Here is a 19,358-nt window from a genome sequence, read left to right on the forward strand (position 1 = left end):
TCATGACAAATTCTCTGTAAGACTAACACGATTTTGACTTTGACATGTTCACTCCTGTTAGAAGTCTGGGAACAAATTAAGGAGACAGGCCAGGAAACAGAGCTGTAAGAGGCTGCTGGAACAGCATCAAACTGTACAGAGTTCAACTATTTCAGTCAAGTGCTGTACCAACAGGTCGTTTTCAGTTAGATGAAAAAAATCTTGTAATATCAGTGTTTACAGGCACAAGCTGATTTGGACCTTAGTCAGTTGAGACTTTGTGTTGAGTTGTCATTTTAAGCCGTGAGATCTGAGATCAGCATACACAGCTCTCTTTCTCTACAGCTACATTTTTGGGCAGGCGTCCTCCTCTGAGGTTCACGGGGGTACGCGCCCCAGCGTTCACATTATCTGGACGCCCCTGTCTTCCTCGTTGACGCTGCTGCCAGACCAGAGGCAGTCTCGTTGGGGTTTCCTAGCGGTCCTTGCAGGGGACGGCGAGAGCGTGCAGAAGTTCTTCGACACCGGGCTGGAGCTCATCGCCAGCGGAGACCTTCGCCCCTCCCACTACAGAGCGTGGGCGGAGCTATGGCTGGGCAGCAGGGTGGAGCTTGCGGGGCCTGAAACCATTAGCCGTGCTCTGATTGGCTGTATATTTTACCTGCTGAGTGCGTTCCCGTCGCTAAGCGACACTTCAGCCTTGTTTGGGGGGGTCAGTCCAGGGGGGCTGTCAAACGGGGGACAGGGACAGGATTACTGGGGACACGTCTTCTGGGACCAGGTGAGATTCAGCGTCTTGAAAGGGTCAAAAAGGAAAAAAACAAAAAACTTCAGGAAACTGAGAGAGATATCAAATGAATTAGAGTGTTAAACCGGAGGCTAATAATTGATTCACTGTCAAGCTAAGAGGCAAAGAACAGCCAAATGTCTGACATTTTATGAGTATGTGTTTTTTTTTGCATATGCACATGCTCAGACACAGTAACGTTTAATAAGATCACAGAAACTTGTAGAAGCGCTTAACAGAAAGACATAGGCTAGTATTAGTTCACTACAACAAAGGATGGTGTGGACCCTTTTGTGCAGTGAATGCTTTTTGATTGAAAGCACCTCAGAAAGAACAAAATGTCATTTTTTGTTAAATTATTATTTGTCTGCTACCAAATGTGATATTTGACTTGAGTAATGACTCAGATTAAGTTTTGCTCTCTGACTCCTTCTGTAGGACACCTGGATGTTCCCCAGCATTGCACTGTTCTATCCCAAATTGGCCCGCGCAGTCCTGGAGTACAGAGTACGGACACTACAGGGCGCTCAAGCCAACGCACAACAACAGGGCTACAAGGTAGTGTACCTGTATGAGCAGCTGACACTCTGGCCTAAAACATACTATATGTGATTTACATTGGCATGCTACTGTTTTAGTTCTAACTGTTGTCTGCAGCCTGTTTCATATAAGTAAATCACTCTTATGAGGGTAACAGACTCACGGTCAAGGGAGGAGATAGAATACCATAGCAGCCCAAAACTGTCATGTACCTATTTGGCCAAACAGGTACATAAGTGAGATGAAGAAAGAGAAGACGATATATATGAAAGACATTTACAAACTAATGGGAAAGAGAGTGTTAGCATTTACATGCATTGACTGCACAGTCAAGTGGAGGGCCGTCTCTTTACGTGACTGGTCACCAGAGTAATTAGTTAGTTTCAGTGTGCTGCTGATTAAGATATTATAGTGTAACATTGCTTTAGTAATGTAACTCTGAGTTTTTATTGACCATTGTTTCCAATAAAAGTACAGATGTACTTGTTTTTCTACTCATTTAAGGCTACACTTTCTTTGAATACAGTTTAAAGCAGTTAAGCCCGCTAGTTACATAATCTGCTAAAGAGACAAAGAGAAGAATAAACCCGGTGAACCAGGAGATCAGTCAGCTCTTCTGTGAGGTGTTCCCAGCAGGCATGCCCAAACACAGCCACTTCAAACTTCCTCTTCTCTCAAAAAGCCATAGTAATACTGGCTGTGCTTATCAGTGGAGCCTATCAGATGCCTGGGCCGTAACCTAGCATTAACTCACAGTGTCAGCTGTTTTTGCATCTGACATCTGGTATTGCTGGCACTCTTCTAACATGAACTGGTTTAAGACTGACATTAACAGTATATTTTGTGCCAAGCAGTAAGGTTTATGACCATACATGCTATTTATGCGTGTCTGTGTGTGTGTTTGTGTGTGTGTGTGTGGACCTGCTGTCTGTCAGGGGCTGAAGTACCCATGGGAAAGTGCAGTGTCAGGCAGAGAAGTGTGTCCTGAGGACATATATGGACAACAAGAGATCCACATCAATGGAGATGTCATCATGGCCTTTAAACACTACCTTTACCTCACACAGGTAAAAACACTACCTTTACCTCACACAGGTAAAAACACTACCTTTACCTCACACAGGTAAAAACACTACCTTTACCTCACACAGGTAAAAACACTACCTTTACCTCACACAGGTAAAAACACTACCTTTACCTCACACAGGTAAAAACACTACCTTTACTTCACACAGGTAAAAACACTACCTTTACCTCACACAGGTAAAAACACTACCTTTACCTCACACAGGTAAAAACACTACCTTTACCTCACACAGGTAAAAACACTACCTTTACTTCACACAGGTAAAAACACTACCTTTACCTCACACAGGTAAAAACAATACCTTTACCTCACACAGGTAAAAACACTACCTTTACCTCACACAGGTAAAAACACTACCTTTACCTCACACAGGTAAAAACACTACCTTTACCTCACACAGGTAAAAACACTACCTTTACCTCACACAGGTAAAAACACTACCTTTACTTCACACAGGTAAAAACACTACCTTTACCTCACACAGGTAAAAACACTACCTTTACCTCACACAGGTAAAAACACTACCTTTACCTCACACAGGTAAAAACACTACCTTTACCTCACACAGGTAAAAACACTACCTTTACCTCACACAGGTAAAAACACTACCTTTACTTCACACAGGTAAAAACACTACCTTTACCTCACACAGGTGAAAACACTACCTTTACCTCACACAGGTAAAAACACTACCTTTACCTCACACAGGTAAAAACACTACCTTTACTTCACACAGGTAAAAACACTACCTTTACCTCACACAGGTGAAAACATCAGCTTTACCTCACACAAGTAAAAACACAACCTATTCATCACACAGGTGAAAACACTAACTTCACCTCTCACAGGTCAAAACAGTACCTCTGACTCACACAGGTAAACACTACTTTTACCTCACACGTTGTGGTGGTTCTAACTCGTATGGTGCCCAGGGCAAACCCTCTTTCAGCCCCCTCCCCTACAAAAATAAGACTCAGAAATATGAAAAAGAAGTAACAAAGACAGATAGAAACAATTGTTTAAGTCTTTTAAGTCAGCCTACATACCGACAGAGGCTCTGTCCATCGATTCATCATAACAGTGCAGATATACATCGTTTCCCAGATCCTAAGCACTGTCACTGGCAAAAGTTGAGCCCCTGTTTTGATATTGCGTGCTTCTCCTTTGTTTGAACTTGTCTTAGAACTCTAGTTTCAGCCTGTTATGGGAGACAGATGGCTGTGGCCAACCTCTGATTCAGCCTACGGCCCTCATTTCCGTATAGGCAGAAGCAGATTCATTCGAGCCTAAACAACTCACTGGCTTGCATGGTGACACATTATTAAAGGGTTACACCAAGATGGTCGACTCCTGGTAAAAGCCTGTTGAGCCTTGTAATTGTGATCATAAAAGGAGGTAAGAGGAGGAAGTCGTTTTTATTTTGAATCGCAGGCAAAGAAGAAAACATCGACTGGGTTGAGAATTTTATTTTTCAACACGGGAACACCAGTTATAGTTCATACAACTCAAACTGGTTACGAATGAACTCAGCAAAGTGGCAGAATTTTGTTAGTTAAAGTGAATAAACACCCAAAGTGGGTGCTTCCTAATGGCTTACTATTTATATGTGTGTATCCTAATATTCCTACGTGTCGTCCTGTCCAGCTGGGTCGCTCAAATTTAAAACAGAATATCCCAGTTGTTACAATGTTCAGAATCCATTTCTCCACCTGTTTCATTGACCCACACGGTGACATGATGTCATTGACATGACGTGCAAATGAGCGATAAAAAATCGATCGTGCAAATGTCATCATTCCAAATTTCTATTGTGTGGGCACCTCGTGCCACCCTGAGCAAGATGCCCATGTTGCCCATACCAAAATCCGCCACTGCTCACACAGGTAAAACCACTACCTCTACCTCACACAGGTAAAACCACTACCTTTACCTCACACAGGAAAAAAAACACTACCTTTACCTCACACAGGGAAAAAAAAACACTACCTCTACCTCACACAGGAAAAAAAACACTACCTTTACCTCACACAGGTAAAACCACCACCGTTACCTCACACAGGTAAAAACACTACCTTTACCTCACACAGGCAAAAACAATACCTTTACCTCACACAGGAAAAAAAACACTACCTTTACCTCACACAGGGAAAAAAAACACTACCTCTACCTCACACAGGAAAAAAAACACTACCTTTACCTCACACAGGTAAAACCACCACCGTTACCTCACACAGGTAAAAACACTACCTTTACCTCACACAGGCAAAAACAATACCTCTACCTCACACAGGTAAAAACACTACCTCTACCTCACACGGGTAAAAATACTACCTTTGCCTCACACAGGTGAAAACACTACCTCACATAGGTATAAACTATACCTCTACCTCGCACAGGTGAAAATATGAACTGGTATCTCAGACAGACGAGAACATGGCCTCTAATTTACAGAGCTGAAACCACAACCACAGACCATAAATCTTAGACCAGATCCTCTGGCCAAACTGAACACTACTCACTGCACTGGCTTCCGGTAACAGTCCGCATCCGGTCTGGGGCACTGGTGCTGGCTTACCAGTCCACAACAGGAAGTGCCCTGTCCTACCTTCAATCTCTGATCACTCCATACACTCCTACCGATTCTCTCCGCTCAACCTCCTCTGGGCAGCTGGCGTTCCCTTCACTTCGGGAACCTGGCAGCTGTTCCACTCGACCACGTCTTTTTTCTGCCCTCGTTCCGCGATGTTGGAATGACCTTCCTCGCCCAATGAGAACTGTGGAATCTCTCACCATCTTCCGCAGAAGTCTGAAAACCCACCTTTTCAGAATCTACCTTTCCCCCAATGTGTAACCTGTATTTTATGTTATATTTTAAATATAAAAAAAATTCATCTGTGCTAACCTTGTCTCTATGCTCTAGGATATATGGGAGCATGGTACTGAAAATAATTAATTTGAATTCCTACTGTGATTTTTTTTGCTTATAAGATAGTTAAACCTGATTGATGCACTAATTGTAAGTCACTTTGGTTTAAAAGCATCTGCGAAATGCCAAATTGTAAATTGTACGCTGTATTGATCAATAACTGCACCTTTATGTTTCAAATCGAAGCGGAGAGAGAGACAGATGAGGGAGAGAGAATCCCATGGTAGTTTACCAGACAATAGTTGTGTCATTTTATCAACCTGTTTTTAAAGTCAGTTTCAAGTAAAACATTACAACATTGTCTTTCTCCTCAAAGGACCTTCAAATGTTTAAAGAGGGGCGTGGCAGTGAGGTGGTTTGGGGCGTGGCTGACTACTGGGTCTCTCGGGTAACCTGGAATTCTGAGGACCAGTGTTATCACCTCAAAGGTACGGTGTGATGTTACCACACCTGTTCTGACAGTATCAGGAAAACACCATCATATTAATGCAATACATGCTGGTCGTATGTGGTTTGTCTGTGTGTTTGTATGTGTGTGTGTGTGTGTGTGTCCATCAGGAGTGATGCCTCCTGATGAGTATTACTTCAATGTTGACAACTCAGTGTACACAAACGCCGTAGCCAGGTACAGGTGTGTATGTGTGCAGAGATTCCACACATGGAAGCTTGTAATGTTACAAATTCCCGATGTGTGTAAATCTATATAAATCATGAACTAAAACATATAAGTGATGGAGACAGATAAAGAGATTATACTGAAACAGCAGATAAATCAAGACAGTATGATATGATATAAATATCTATGTTTGCTGTTTCTACTGTACAGTTTTACTGCACCTGCACTCTTAGCTGCCATCATCACATCTTTCTCTTTCTCTTGGTCTCTCTCTCTCTCTCTCTCTCTCTCTCCCTCTCTCCCTCCCTCTCTCTCTCTCTCTCTCTCTCTCTCTCTCTCTCTCTCTCTCTCTCTCTCAGTCTTCTGTTTGCAGTTGAGTTGGCACATCTCCTCCAGCACCCAGCACCCCCTGAGTGGCAAGATGTTGCAGATAAAATTAAAATCCCCTTCGACACAGAACTAAACTACCACCCAGAATTCGATGGTTACCAAAAAGGTAAGTGTGTCCCTTTTTCCCCATGCCGTCTGTATGTTCAGAGTGCTTTCCCTGATCGCATCTTATGCTTATCGTAAGTATGGAGTATGTGCTCCAATGCACATCCTTACAGTGATCAGAAAACATGGTGTGAAAGGACAGGCCTGGAGCAGGTCCACTATCCATCAGGATTAAAGCTTTGCCCACTGATAACAGTAAAAGTGTAGGAGCGAGTTTCAGCTTCAGTAGTTACAATGTTCTGAATCCATCTATCCACCTGTGTAATTGACCCGCACGGTGACATGATGTCATTGACATGATGTGCAAATGAGTGATAGAAAACCCCATCACTACCCCTACCCCACACAGGTAAAACACTACCTCTACCTCACGCAGGTAAAAACACTATCCCTACCTCATACAGATAAAACCACTACCTCTACCTCACACAGGTAAAACCACTACCTCTACCTCACACAGGTATAAACAATACCTCTACCTCACACAGGTGAAAATATGACCGGTATCTCAGACAGAGGAGAACATGACATCTGATTTTCAGAGCTGAAAACACAGCCTAGGAACATGTTTCAGTGTAGAAATATGTTTCAGTGTAGGAGCATTTTTCAATGTAGAAATATGTTTCAGTGTAGGAGCATTTTTCAGTGTAGGAGCAAGTTTCAGTTTAGGAATGTGCTTTAGTATGCAGACTGTCCATGAAATAACTGCATGTTCTCTTTATGGCATGCACTGAGCACAAGAAGGTCTCTGTGAAAGAATTTTTTATACTCTACATTGGAGGCCGTTCCAGTGACGTCAGTAACATGTTTAGACTCCCAGTTCAGCTCACTGTTTCTGTGTCCACTCCTCTACCTTACAGGACATCCAGTGAAGCAGGCCGACACGGTCCTGCTGGGCTTCCCGTTAGGGTTACCCATGACCTCACAGGTCAGACGGAATGATCTGGAATTCTACGAGGCAGTCACCGACCCTCGGGGGCCTGCTATGACGTGGGTAAGACCAAGAGCGACACAGGGTGACTGACAGTAACCCTGCTCCTCCCAGTACACTGACCAGTCTGTTTTTTTCACACGGTACTCAGTCACATCCAGTATATGGAGAATGAATGAGTGGTCTGTATAAGTATGTTATAACATGTTTACATGTGTGTGTGTGTTTTGCTTTTGGTTTTGCTAGGGTATGTTTGCAGTGGGTTGGCTGGAACTAGGAGAAGCTAAAAAAGCACAGGATCTTCTGTTGAAGTGTTTCAAAAACATTCAGGGACCATTTCAGGTGAAGTCTACACACACACTCACACACAGACACACTAATGTGCATGTATAATCATATACTTACATGTTTTAGTTTATGAATTACATAGATTTATATACATCGAACACTTTTTTGTGACTCTGTCTTTCTTTCTCTCTCTCCCTCTCTCTCTCTCCCCCTCTCTCTCTCAGGTATGGAGTGAGTCGTCAGATGGTTCTGGTGCTGTGAATTTCCTTACTGGAATGGGGGGATTCCTGCAAGCTGTGCTCTTTGGGTACACCGGCTTCAGGCGAGTTTCCATACACTCTCACACAAACCGTTTCAATCCCACACACACACACAAACATCTACTGCATCTACTAACAAACACTCAGTAAACACAAACATACACAGACGTTTTCACATTCACACATTTTCACACTCACAACTTATTTTGAACCACACAAATTTTAAAAGTGATACACATTATCATTTACTGACACCTTCAAAACACTACAAACACATCCACACAATACACCACTCAAAGCAACAATCACGCTCTGTCAGTATAGTGCATGAACACACTCCGAGTACAATACTCAACCACTCTTCAGTGCAAAATCTCTCTCGTCAATGGAGACAGAGTTAAAGAAACAGCTTTGAAGAGACCTCTTTTTTTCGTACTGGTAAATACATGGTGCACAAGAACAAATGGTTCTGGTGTGATATTGAGGTGTTAAACAGCCATGTTGTGTGTCTGTGTGTGTGTGTGTGTTATTCAGGGTGAAGAGGGAGTGTCTGGAATTCTGTCCGTTAATACCCAGTGACATTGGCATACTCAGTGTGAAAGGTGTCTGTTACCTTGGTAACAAAATGGACTGGCAGGTGAAGAGCCAGGAAGCATGTGTCACGCTGAGGAAACAGGCTGAGGATTTTGGGAATGCTGAGCCGTCTGCACTGGAAATCTTCCTGAAGAATTCAGGAACCCGATTACCCCTTATACCAGGTAAACATGTCATCGTAGACATTTACCTGATTAATCCAAAACCAGAGTTTTAAAGAGGATTAAGTAAGAGAAACTGAATATTGTGCACAGGCTGTTTGTCAGATCTTCGTGTTTGTTGCACTGTGTGATTCTGCTGTGTTCCCTGTGCATTGCTGACCACTGTCTGGATGTCGTCTCTGCAGGTGAGACGGTCACTTTCCCATGGCAACCTGGCGAGATACGGAAACAGAGCTCAGCCGCTTCCTGTTGGCCTCTTTGACCAACTTTCTCCATCAATAAGAAATGAGCTCTTGGACTCCTGTTATGCCTTAGACATTACTCATCTCATAGCACTAATAAGTAATCCAGTAGAAAATCTGTACAAGTATTGAAAATTTCGTGCACTCCCTACACTGCATTGTAATTGTCAGTTGTTTTGTTTATCATACAGGTGCTGAATATATTTTAGTTTACTTCTCTTGCAATGCTTTTGTATGCAAAGTATTACATTTCATTTCAATTAAACTGTTATGTATACAAACCAAATTTTGTGTGTTGCGTACGTGGTTAACAATAGGTGTGTTTAGTAATGAACGTGTTCCATATTCCATAAATGCACGTGTTTTCTCCACAAATATTTACAGTCCAGATCCCACGGGTGTGTTTCCGTCGAAGTCCCATGAGACTTGCTGTACACGAGGAATCAGAGATCATGTACAGACGGAGTGAGCGCTTTTTCTAATGTTCATGTATTATTTCAGTAGGCTTATATCTTGTGACGGAGAGAATCTTACTGCGTGCAGGAAGAGTCTAACCCATTGTACTCTTAAAAACACCCGGTATTGGACAAGCGGTTTGAATCATTGATTGATATTCTTTATGACCAATGGTAGAGCCATGTTACGTCTCGCCCACCTCTTTGCATCATGCTTTGGGGTCCGCCTACTTCCCTTATGCGCAGAAAGACTGACAGGAAGATCCTCCAATAACAGACGTGATAATTTGGACGCCCTCACCAACTCGCGGTGATTGGTTTTCTCAGAATTTAAACCTAACAAGTAAGCTATTTAATCCGTTTGAAATTGAGCGGGTGGTTCGAAAACAGTAGTTCGCCAGACTTGAGGAGGAAAGTATGTATTTTGTCTGGCACTGAATGTTTTAACCACTTAAAGACAATAAATAGGCCGGTAGACGAACTAGGGATTTGCCTGGAGTACTGAGTTGGTATTTTTCAACGGCCGTTCGGATTGAAAGGTAGGCAAATATTACGTTATTTCAACTTTTGTGAGGCAAGTGTATGATAGCAGGCAAGCTAGTAAAGAATTATCATTTTGGGAAGGCGATGGGTTACTTTGTATACATTCTTGTTTATTTTTCCAATGTATGAATACATTTTGCTGCTAAATGCTGTCCAGCAATGCGCGATTGTCTTCAAATGATAAAGTAAATACAAGAGCCCTTTAGCCAACCAGACATCATGGCTAACGTTCATTAGCTAGGTTACTTCCGCTCAGGTTGCTGACTTTTTTGCCAGCGAGCTGTTATAGCTATCATATCTAACTTGGAATATGAGGTTAACTTTTGTGCCTTTGTAATTGTAGCGATTTCCATTCAAGGACAAAAAAAAAAAATGAATCATGTCGACTAGATGTCAGTAAAAGTTTGCCCTTCAGCCCAAGATGTCGATTGTGTCATTGTTCAGTGAGATTACCTTGTGGTACAATTACACTACGCTAGTATCAAAAGACAAACGCATGCAGAAATATTTGTCGAAAGAACATTTACAGACACAACGTTAATGTGATTCAACACTCTATTCTAGCCATCTACCTTCCCCCTCACTTTTTGAAAAACAGTAATCAGCAATTAATTATCGCAACAGGTAGTTTCTACTCCTACGGTTTAGTGACGATTGAAGGAAATATAACGGTTATGCATGTTTAGCTTTTTTATTATTTTGTAGTCAATGCTGTAGCTACTGCAGAATGTAACTGTCAGTATGTGGTATGTTTGCACGCTCCAGGCTGCAGACATGAGCTCCTTTCTAGAGTCTACCCGTTCGTTGATGCAGACCTTCGCAGGCAAACTGCAGGAGTTCACCAAAGATGTGGACAATGTCCACATGGTATGGCTGGAGGAGATCCAGCAGGAAGCCCAGCGTATGTTTGCCAGGTGGGTCACAAGCAAACAGAAATAATTATTTCTTTTTCTGACAGATTCTTTATTTACAAATTAAGAATCGAATATGTATAGGGCAGGGAGCTGACCTTCCCTTTACAGTTTTCAGACTTGAATTGTGAGGTGTAGACCTTTTGAGGCCAGTGAGCGAGGTGGTTAACATGCTTTTGACCTGTTGTGTTACAGTGAATTCAGCACTGAGCCCGAACTGATGCCAAAGACTCCCTCTCAGAAAAAAAATAACCGCAGAAAGCGAGTGTCTGTGGGGCTCAATGAAAACCGCAGCAAGAGACGGTGAGATTCCCAAACATTCCCCTCTGTTCCACGGAGCGTCTGTCGCAGTCTGTCATTCAAAGTGTTTTTGGTTGACCAGGGAGTAGACCTTTTAATGTTAATTAACTCAATAGAAAACAGATTATATTTTCCAGTTTGAGTATCCAGTGATCCCATCTGTTTGTTTAGAATACAGTTATGCGTAGGAGAATAAATTCCTTCAGTGAAGTATCAGTGAATATTAATTACACATGGGATTGCTAAATTGCTGTTTTCATTTGAATTGCTCTCTCTGTTTCTTGAAATGACTGTGGATCTAATCCAGCTTGTCTGAGCATGTTAGAGGTGGCGTGACCACACATGCTAGAGGACTAATCGTCTGTATGTGTTCAGGTGAAATAGTGTTACAACCTCACGATCTCATCTCGCGTTCTGATCTATCCCTGTATAGTTTCTCCAAAGGCAAACGCAGCAACCTGCGACGCTCGTCAGTGCAGACCACTCTAAACCTCATCTCAGAGCTCCACAGTGTACACGAGCCCGCCACCAGCCCGGAGACCCAGTCCGATCAGCCGCTGCGCAGGACCCGACGCAACAACAAAACCGCCGCGCCCGCCGCCACGGCCGAAAGCGACCAGGTCACGCGCAGCACCCGCAGCAGGACGGCCGCCGCAACCCGCCAGGCTAAAGAACAGCCGGAGGAAGCGAGAGAGGAGAGGGCGACCGCACCGGACCACGAAACGGCCCCGGAGACCCAAACCGGGATGGAGACGACGACGGAGGCGCTCGTGGAGCAGAAGGAGGAGGCGCAGAAGAAGCCGTGCAGCCCCTCTCCCGCTGCTGCTCCCTCCTCACCCCTCCCTCAAAGCCTGGTGTCAGAGGCCATGGGGAGCATATCTGCCCCGGAGACCCACTCTGCCACGAGTCCCGCCCCCTCCCCCGGCCGCTCCGCCAGTAAGATAGCGATCGCCGCCGGTCAGGGCACGCCTCAGGGCTCCGGTCGTAACTCGGTGCGTCGGTCTCTGGTTCTGAGGCATTCCCTGGTCGGCCTGAGGTACAGCATGACCCAGGAGGCCGTTCGCAGGGCCTCCAGACGATCCTTCCTCAAGAAGAAAGCCAAACTGGGCAGCTCCACCAGCAGCAGCACCGTCAGCGGTGAGAGAGACACACACATTTTCACACACACGAACGCACGGGAAAGTGGTGTATACATCATACAGAATTTATACTCTGTCTTTGTAACCTTACTTCAGCGCAGACACTGACACTGACACAGTTATGATGTGGGTCGTTACTGTTTTTGAATGAGTAGTCTGTGTCTTTATAATAATAATAATAATAATAATAATATTATAAACACTTGTTATAGATGTGTTTTTTTTCCTAACGACTGTTTCCTGTCTCTTTCCATCCCTCCTCAGAGGATGTTTGTTTGGACACAGATGACGATGCAGAGGAGAGGGTGGAGGATGTGATGGAGTGAGTGCTCTTTATCCCCAGTTTTCTACCGTGGCATTATGTAGCTATTACATTACTGTTACTGTCTGTCGGAAGAAATCCAGGACACAAGTAATGGCGTGTAACGCCCACCTTTGTAACAACTACTCTTACAAAGGTCTTTCTCTGTATGAGGCTCTTATATGATGTGAGACATACTGATGTGAGACATACTGGTGTGATGGCCCAGTGATCATGCTGGGACTGAACACTCGTATCTGGTGCAGACAGTATGTTTCAGGGGACATATTATTTTGTGTGTGTGTATATGTACATCAGTGTATTTAATGCCCCTTTCCCTTCCCCTGTAGTGGAGTCGTGGAGGAGCTGGCAGAACCTCAGACCGCGGAGCCAAAGGTAAGAGACTCTGTCTAAAGGTCGTCATGTCTCTCTTAACCCGTAGTCTGCAGACTGTTTTCCTCTTCAAATCTCAAACTGTCCACACACTGCTAGTACATAAGAGATATTCACCAAGTCTCTGGCTGCAGTCAGTGACTATGTGTCTTCACCTGTTTTGTGTGTGTGTGCAGTCAGTGCCAATGTCAGAACCAGAACCGGAGGAGGAGGAATCTGTGCAGCAGACCGAGAAACTCAGCGTGGAGCCCATTGGTCGCTTCACACGCTCCATGCTTCAGTCCACGCCCACCAGCGTCGTGCCCCTGGGCACCGCCTCCCGCATAGAGAAAGTGTGCACGCCTACCTCAGGCTCAGGTAAAAAAAAAAAAAAATTCCTCTGAACACCTCGCTGACATTTAGACAAAGGTGTCTGCCCCTGAGCTTAATGTCAGTTGTGCCTGTAAGGGCCCGCCAACACGGGCGAGGAGAGAGGAGGAGCTAAGGGCTCTGGACTCACTGATTTCTGTGATCACTGCCAGTACTGGCTCACATACACTCAGTCTCCCCACATGTACATACACTGTGCTACCCAGAGAGCGGGTGCATCGTGTTTCCAATTCATTACTTACGTAGAGTTTTTTTTTTTTTTTTTATTACTTACTGGAGTTTTGTAACCAAGAATGAATGGCCTTGTGGAAAGGGTTAGAGAGAAGCTATGCATTGATGATTCGTCTTAATGTTTTGATATGATTGTAATTGAAGTCCTAGCGTTGATGTGTGTGTGTGTGTGTGTGTGTGTGTGTTTGCAGCTGATAGTGTGAAGAAGACTCCAGCTCAGACCAGTCTCAGGTGAGTTTACCTGTCCTGCTGTACCACACAGCATGCGGAGTGTTTCCTCAGCTTTCACCATTGACTTATTGTCTCAGGTGAACTCCTGTCCATGTCAATTCAGTAACTTAGTGATTTAAATAAAATGGTTGATCTTGTCTCTAGATCAGGAAATGTGTTGGACTGAAGTTAGATACGATGCAGATGTCTTCTTATTGTCAGTTACCCACAATGCTCTCCTACTGTACGCTCCTGGGTGTCCTGAGTTGGCTTCGCTGGTCTCTTTCAGGTCCACTCGCTCGAGTGCTAAGCGGCGAGCAGTGGAGGCGGCAGCAGAGGAGATGATGAGCCCTAGGAAGAGGTGTTCTCCTCCCAAAAAGAGTCAGAGTGTAAGACACCTCCACCATATTCACCATCCATACTGCCCCAGTGTCTGACAACACCATCAATCCTTTTAATCTCTAAAACACTTTTTAATCTGGGCGCTACGGAAACAATGTGGGATTTTGGTTGTTTGTTTGTTCAGAAAAGAATGATCTTTTTGGTTTTATTTGAGGTGGTTGTTTTTTGTCCTGACCCCGTGCAGGTGATCAAGCCCCATATGAAGTCCTTCCTGCATACGGTCCAGAAGAACCAGCTTCTCATGATGACCCCAGGGTCACAGGGTCGCAACTCCGTCCTCAAGTCCTTCATCAAACATAGCACCCCTGGCAAAATTGACCCCAAGGTCAGAGTCCACGTCTCAGTCACACTGTTGATCTCTTTTTAGGGATTAGTATACAGTATACGGTTCTGTTCCTGAATGGTGTTAAATAGGTTTTTGTTTGTGAATGGTGTTAAATAGGTTTTTGTTTGTGAATGGTGTTGAATAGGATTTTGTGTGTTTGTTTGCCCCCTTAGTTATGCGCTGGTGCAGTGGTAAGTGTGAGTTTACTGAGTTGTAGTGGATCTCAGTATTACACATTACCATTAATCCCTCATCACTGGTGACGTGATTGTGTGTGTCTGTGGGACACTTTTGCCGTCTAACCCACAACACTGAGGTGGAGGTGTGGGGTGCTTTTTTTTTTTTTTTTTTTTTTTTTTTTTTTTTTTTTTTTTTAGTCAGGAGTGTGTTTTTTCACCAGCACGGAAGGGGGCTGTATACCTAACCTGTGAAGATTTCATCACTGTGAAAATTCATGTTAATAAAACTGATCTACAGAAGAGCTGATGCAGCTTTGTTGGCCTGTAGTTTTAGTTTTAGAGTTCATTTAGTCTCTCCAAACACACTTCATTTCAGCTTCTGCATGTCTGAGTGCCGACCATTTACCTCCATAGAAATGCTTGTTGCCTCTTGGTGTCCTTCATCTGCCTTATTAAAAGTTTTTTTGTTTGTTCGGTCATTTTTTTTTTAAAGGAGCGGGAAAGGCAGAAACTAGAGGCTCTTAACAAGAAGATTGAGCAGGAAAACGAAAGAAAGAGAAGGATTGAGGAGGAGAGAAGAAAGAAACAGGAGGAAATTAAAAGGTAGGCCTCACAGCTCTGTTGTTGTCTCTGCTCTTTTAACCCGTCCTTCAGTGGCCGTGATAATACAGTACACTCAGAGTGCTGTTCACAGCTGAAATGAAAACTGAGGTCTTCAGATTGTTCGCTGGGACGATTAAATCAATTTACTCATATCTGTACCGGTTTGGCTTGACCATGTTTTTGTTTTTGTTTTTTTTTGTCATCAATAATTAAAAAATAATCCTAATTGTTTGTCAGGAAAAGGGATGAGCGTCTACAGCGGGTGGTGGAGTCGCGACTGAAGGGAGAGCAGAAGGAGCAGGAGAAGAAAAAGAAGATTGAACTGAAGATGGCTCAGATTGAGGAGAAAACGGACAAGGTGGGTCCGACTCCCACCACGCCAGTCCGCTCCTCCCTGTTTTCCTAAACACGCCCGTAAATCATGACTGTCAATCATCTCTCTCTCTCTCTCAGTTACGGGTGGACCGCTTGGCCGAAGAGAAAGCCAAGAAGAAAGTAGCCACTAAACGACAGGAAGAGATAGAACTGCGCAGGAAGCAGGAGGAGGAGGCCAGGAAGAAGAAGATCCAGCAGGCCGTATGTCTTTACTGGTTTATTTTCTCCTGTCCCGTCTCACTGGGACGCACCATTAACACTAATGTGCCACTAACAGAGTGGAACCTGCCCCTGTAGGACCAGTCAAGTCTTTACTGCTGTTTGGTAATAGACTTATTTGCTCTGGGATAACACCTTTCGTTGCATGTTGACCTGCGGAGAGTTTTGGTTTCAGACTGGACCCTGTGTGAGACAGTAATCTAGTGGATTGGGGGGGGGGGGTAAAGATCGCCCCCTGTGGGGTGGGGGATGACTGTCTTTTCTCTTGGGGAAAGGGCAGCTTTTTGGAAAAGGTCTGACTGCACTCTCTGAGGGTCAATATAACCTGAGCGTGATGTGAAGAGTCATTCTCTCGCCCTGCTCTCTCCCCTCAGGAGGAGGAAGAACGGAGACATCAGGAGGTGCTGGCCAAACGCAAGGCGGAAGAGGAGCAGGAGAGACTCCGCAAGCAGGCAGAGGCCCGCCGCGCCCTCGAACTGAAGAGAGAACAGGAGAGGGAGAGAGAAAGGGAACGAGAGCGGGAGAAAGAGAGGGAGCGACTGAGAGAGAAAGAACTGGAGAGAGAGAGAGCACGCGAGAGACAAGCTGCCCTGGAGAGGTCCGTTTTTAAATCTTTTTTCAGAAATCTGGGCCTCAATTATACCTGCTATTTTTTTTTTTTTTAATAATCTTAGGAAATGTGCCGTTAAGATGTGTTCTGTTTGTAGAGTCCGAGATGGAAGCGTAATGTGATGAACTGGTTTAGATGTGACTGCTTTGTTCTTTTGCAGGGAGAGGATAGAGCGGGAGAGAGCCCTGGCTCTTCAGAGGGAGCTGGAGAAGGCGGCACGAGAGAAAGAGAGAAGGGAACTGGAGGAGAAGAAGAGAAGAGTGAGTATCAGAAACGCTCATCTTCACCTCCACTTCCCCCACGTTCCATTAAACATAACAGACGATTGTCTAAAACTCCTGCAGCTTTCTTTAAAATGCTGCCAGCCAATTCTGTCAAACACTGACTCTTCTCTGGAGCTGATCAGATTTGTACAAAGATAACTGTTTCAAATCACTGACCAGTCCATGTGACACTTGCACTGTTTTAGACCCAGTGAGTGTGAGTGTAGTGTGTGTGTGTGTGTGTGTTCTGTGTACTGTTCATTTATGACATACTGTTCATTTGTTGACGTGCTGGACAGTTAAGAGGTGTGTGTGTGTGTGTGTGTGTTGTCAGGAGGAAGAAGCTCAGAGAAGAGCAGAGGAGGAGAGAGCAGCTCAGGAGAAACGTGCTGCTGCCGCTGCTGCTGCTGCTGCCCCAAGCATTTCTGTTGAGGTTCAGTTAAATGTTCCTGTCCATGCCATAAGCCTTCTATAGGTGCCATAAGCCTTCTATAGGTGCCATAAGCCTTCTATAGGTGACAAGAGGAAGAAAGAGAATGTTCTTGGTTTTAATTTTTTTTTTTTTCCCCCTGCTGTCTGACTCTCAGAGTTCACTCACAAAGACCCCAGTGGGTAAAGGTGCTGCCCTGAACGTGACCATAGACAAAGGCTCCGCCTCCACCCTCAATGTTACCGTGGATATTGAGGTATGCTTACACACAGACACACACACACACAACTTTAGCCTTGTTGAACATCCACTGTTCATGAACTCTGAGGAGTTTAAACGTGTGGTAGCCACTTACCCCAGGCCAACAGGCAAATGACCGCCTCACTGCTGTATGGTATCTGAGGCTTGGGAGACCTGTTATTAAAGATGGAGGCTGTGTCCTTACACAGAACATGGACCGAATGGAGAACTGAGGAATGCACAACACAGCTGTGTTTACAGAGTGGACTGTGTGTATTATCTCCGTTAAATGCAGTTGAAGGGCATGAGTCTGAGAGACGTTGTTAATGAAAATGAATAGGTAGCATGGCTCTCAAACTTTCTTATTGTCTTCTCTGTGAGAAAGCAAGGTAGCTGATCAATGTCTTGGGCTCTCTCTCTCTCTCTCTCTCTCTCTCTCTCTCCTTTCCCCTTTAGAAATCTCCTCAGTCCTACCAAATGACTCCTAAAGGCAAGAAGCCAGTGGAGGTTTTGGAGAACCCAGACGATTATGGGATGGACCAGAACAGCGACGACTCCACAGACGATGAGTCGGCGCCAAGGAAACCGATCCCATCTTGGGCTCAGGGTGAGTTGAGTGACCGCAGTATTGAACTGGCAGAACGTGTGTGTGATTTCTCTGCATGCAGTAGCAGTATAATTATACTCATTGCCTGGTTTGGAAAGCAGCTTTTCTGTTTCAGCTTCAGTTTTCTCTCTCCTCTGCTTTTGATTGTTCTTATTTTGTACTTGGCATGTCTTAATTTATCATCTGAATAAAAAGAACCATGTTGAATTCTGAATTGCATTAAATATCTGAAAATGTGTTTTGAATGTATATACGAAAGTGTATGGATTTTTATCACATCTGAGTTAAAGTTTGAGTTGTTTTAAAGCTTAGTCACTATTAGGTTCATCTTTGTTTTCACATGAAAATGTGGTCTGGATGAAACAAAGCAGGGTCCCTTAAGAGAGCGGAACATCTGCTGATTGCTGCCTCATTATATTCACGATCATTTTCCTTTGTGGAGATTGGCACAAATTTTAAAATGTCCTGGTCATCTCCCAACTTTGTACAGGCACGCAGCTCCAGCAGGCCATTATGAAGCAATATTATAAACCAGTAGACCTGCACGCGTACTTCGGGGAGGTGGAGCAGCCGCGGCTCGAGCGCATCTTTCAGAAGACTAAGCCGCGCTATTTCAAACGCACGAGTTCCGCAGTCTGGCACTCTCCGCCACGCATGGGAATGACCTAAGAGTTTTGGGGAAAACGGGACAGGGAGTTATTTTTTCAACTTTGTATTATTATTTTTCTTTTTTTTTTTTATCTTTTTGTAAAAAGTATAATAAAGTGAAAACCTCTAGTGTAAACATTCCCGTCTATGGGTTTTGAATGCCACACACTCTTTCACGATGGCCGCTGGTGTAGTTGTAACTCTTGAGTTTGTCATTGTAATATATGTATTTGTGGGGAAAGAAGCGCTTTTTAAAAAAAACAAAATAAAACTGATTAGAAGCCAGTTTTCCACTATGAATGTATAGTCCTTCATTGTGATTGATGCCTTTGTTTTATGATTTGTTTTCATAAAAGATCGAATAAAAGTGCGTGTTGTACATAATGAAACAACGTTTGTTTGCTTTGACCGAGCCTCAAGTGTCGCTCTCGCTAGGTAAAGCCCATGGAAAGTAGTCTCATCTGAAAATATATAACTAATACTAACAGCACTGATAATTACACGAAACTGAGAAGGCCAACAAACATTGACAGATTTACAGTGTGTAGTCTGTTCTGTTCTGAGTTCTGTTTTCGTTTGTGATCTCCATTCATCGTTCCTTGTGCGAGAGGCTTTCACTGGAACATTTTATACGGTAGGAAATGCATCTAAAATTTGGTGCGCCACATCTGCACCTCTGGTCTAAGAATGGCAAATATG

At 44.1% G+C, this 19,358-nt stretch overlaps 2 protein-coding genes across 2 annotated transcripts in view; both read left to right on the forward strand.

Moving 5' to 3' along the window:
- Window positions 1–8,926, forward strand: part of pgghg (protein-glucosylgalactosylhydroxylysine glucosidase) — a 10,346-nt gene extending 1,420 nt beyond the window's left edge. Inside the window, exons 4-14 of the mRNA XM_030790922.1 lie at window positions 325–760; window positions 1,205–1,324; window positions 2,242–2,373; window positions 5,636–5,747; window positions 5,878–5,950; window positions 6,295–6,431; window positions 7,291–7,424; window positions 7,608–7,703; window positions 7,874–7,971; window positions 8,444–8,667; window positions 8,850–8,926. Coding sequence (XP_030646782.1) covers window positions 325–760; window positions 1,205–1,324; window positions 2,242–2,373; window positions 5,636–5,747; window positions 5,878–5,950; window positions 6,295–6,431; window positions 7,291–7,424; window positions 7,608–7,703; window positions 7,874–7,971; window positions 8,444–8,667; window positions 8,850–8,926 — 1,639 coding nt within the window. The remainder of the gene's footprint in view (window positions 1–324; window positions 761–1,204; window positions 1,325–2,241; window positions 2,374–5,635; window positions 5,748–5,877; window positions 5,951–6,294; window positions 6,432–7,290; window positions 7,425–7,607; window positions 7,704–7,873; window positions 7,972–8,443; window positions 8,668–8,849) is intronic.
- A 908-nt stretch (window positions 8,927–9,834) lies between these two features.
- On the forward strand, window positions 9,835–18,680 carry incenp (inner centromere protein). The gene is made up of 21 exons (XM_030790492.1): window positions 9,835–9,900; window positions 10,670–10,818; window positions 11,011–11,118; window positions 11,549–11,816; window positions 11,913–12,252; window positions 12,519–12,576; window positions 12,906–12,951; window positions 13,125–13,305; window positions 13,740–13,779; window positions 14,048–14,147; window positions 14,345–14,485; window positions 14,659–14,676; window positions 15,158–15,267; window positions 15,505–15,625; window positions 15,721–15,843; window positions 16,236–16,396; window positions 16,632–16,731; window positions 17,072–17,185; window positions 17,322–17,420; window positions 17,861–18,011; window positions 18,502–18,680. Exons 2-21 carry the CDS (start codon window positions 10,679–10,681, stop codon window positions 18,678–18,680), a joined length of 2,598 nt encoding a protein of 865 aa, XP_030646352.1. The 5' UTR covers window positions 9,835–9,900; window positions 10,670–10,678.
- Window positions 18,681–19,358: the final 678 nt, after the last annotated feature.

Source organism: Chanos chanos, chromosome 13 (genome assembly GCF_902362185.1).
Source record: "Chanos chanos chromosome 13, fChaCha1.1, whole genome shotgun sequence".
Taxonomy (NCBI): Eukaryota; Metazoa; Chordata; class Actinopteri; order Gonorynchiformes; family Chanidae; genus Chanos; species Chanos chanos.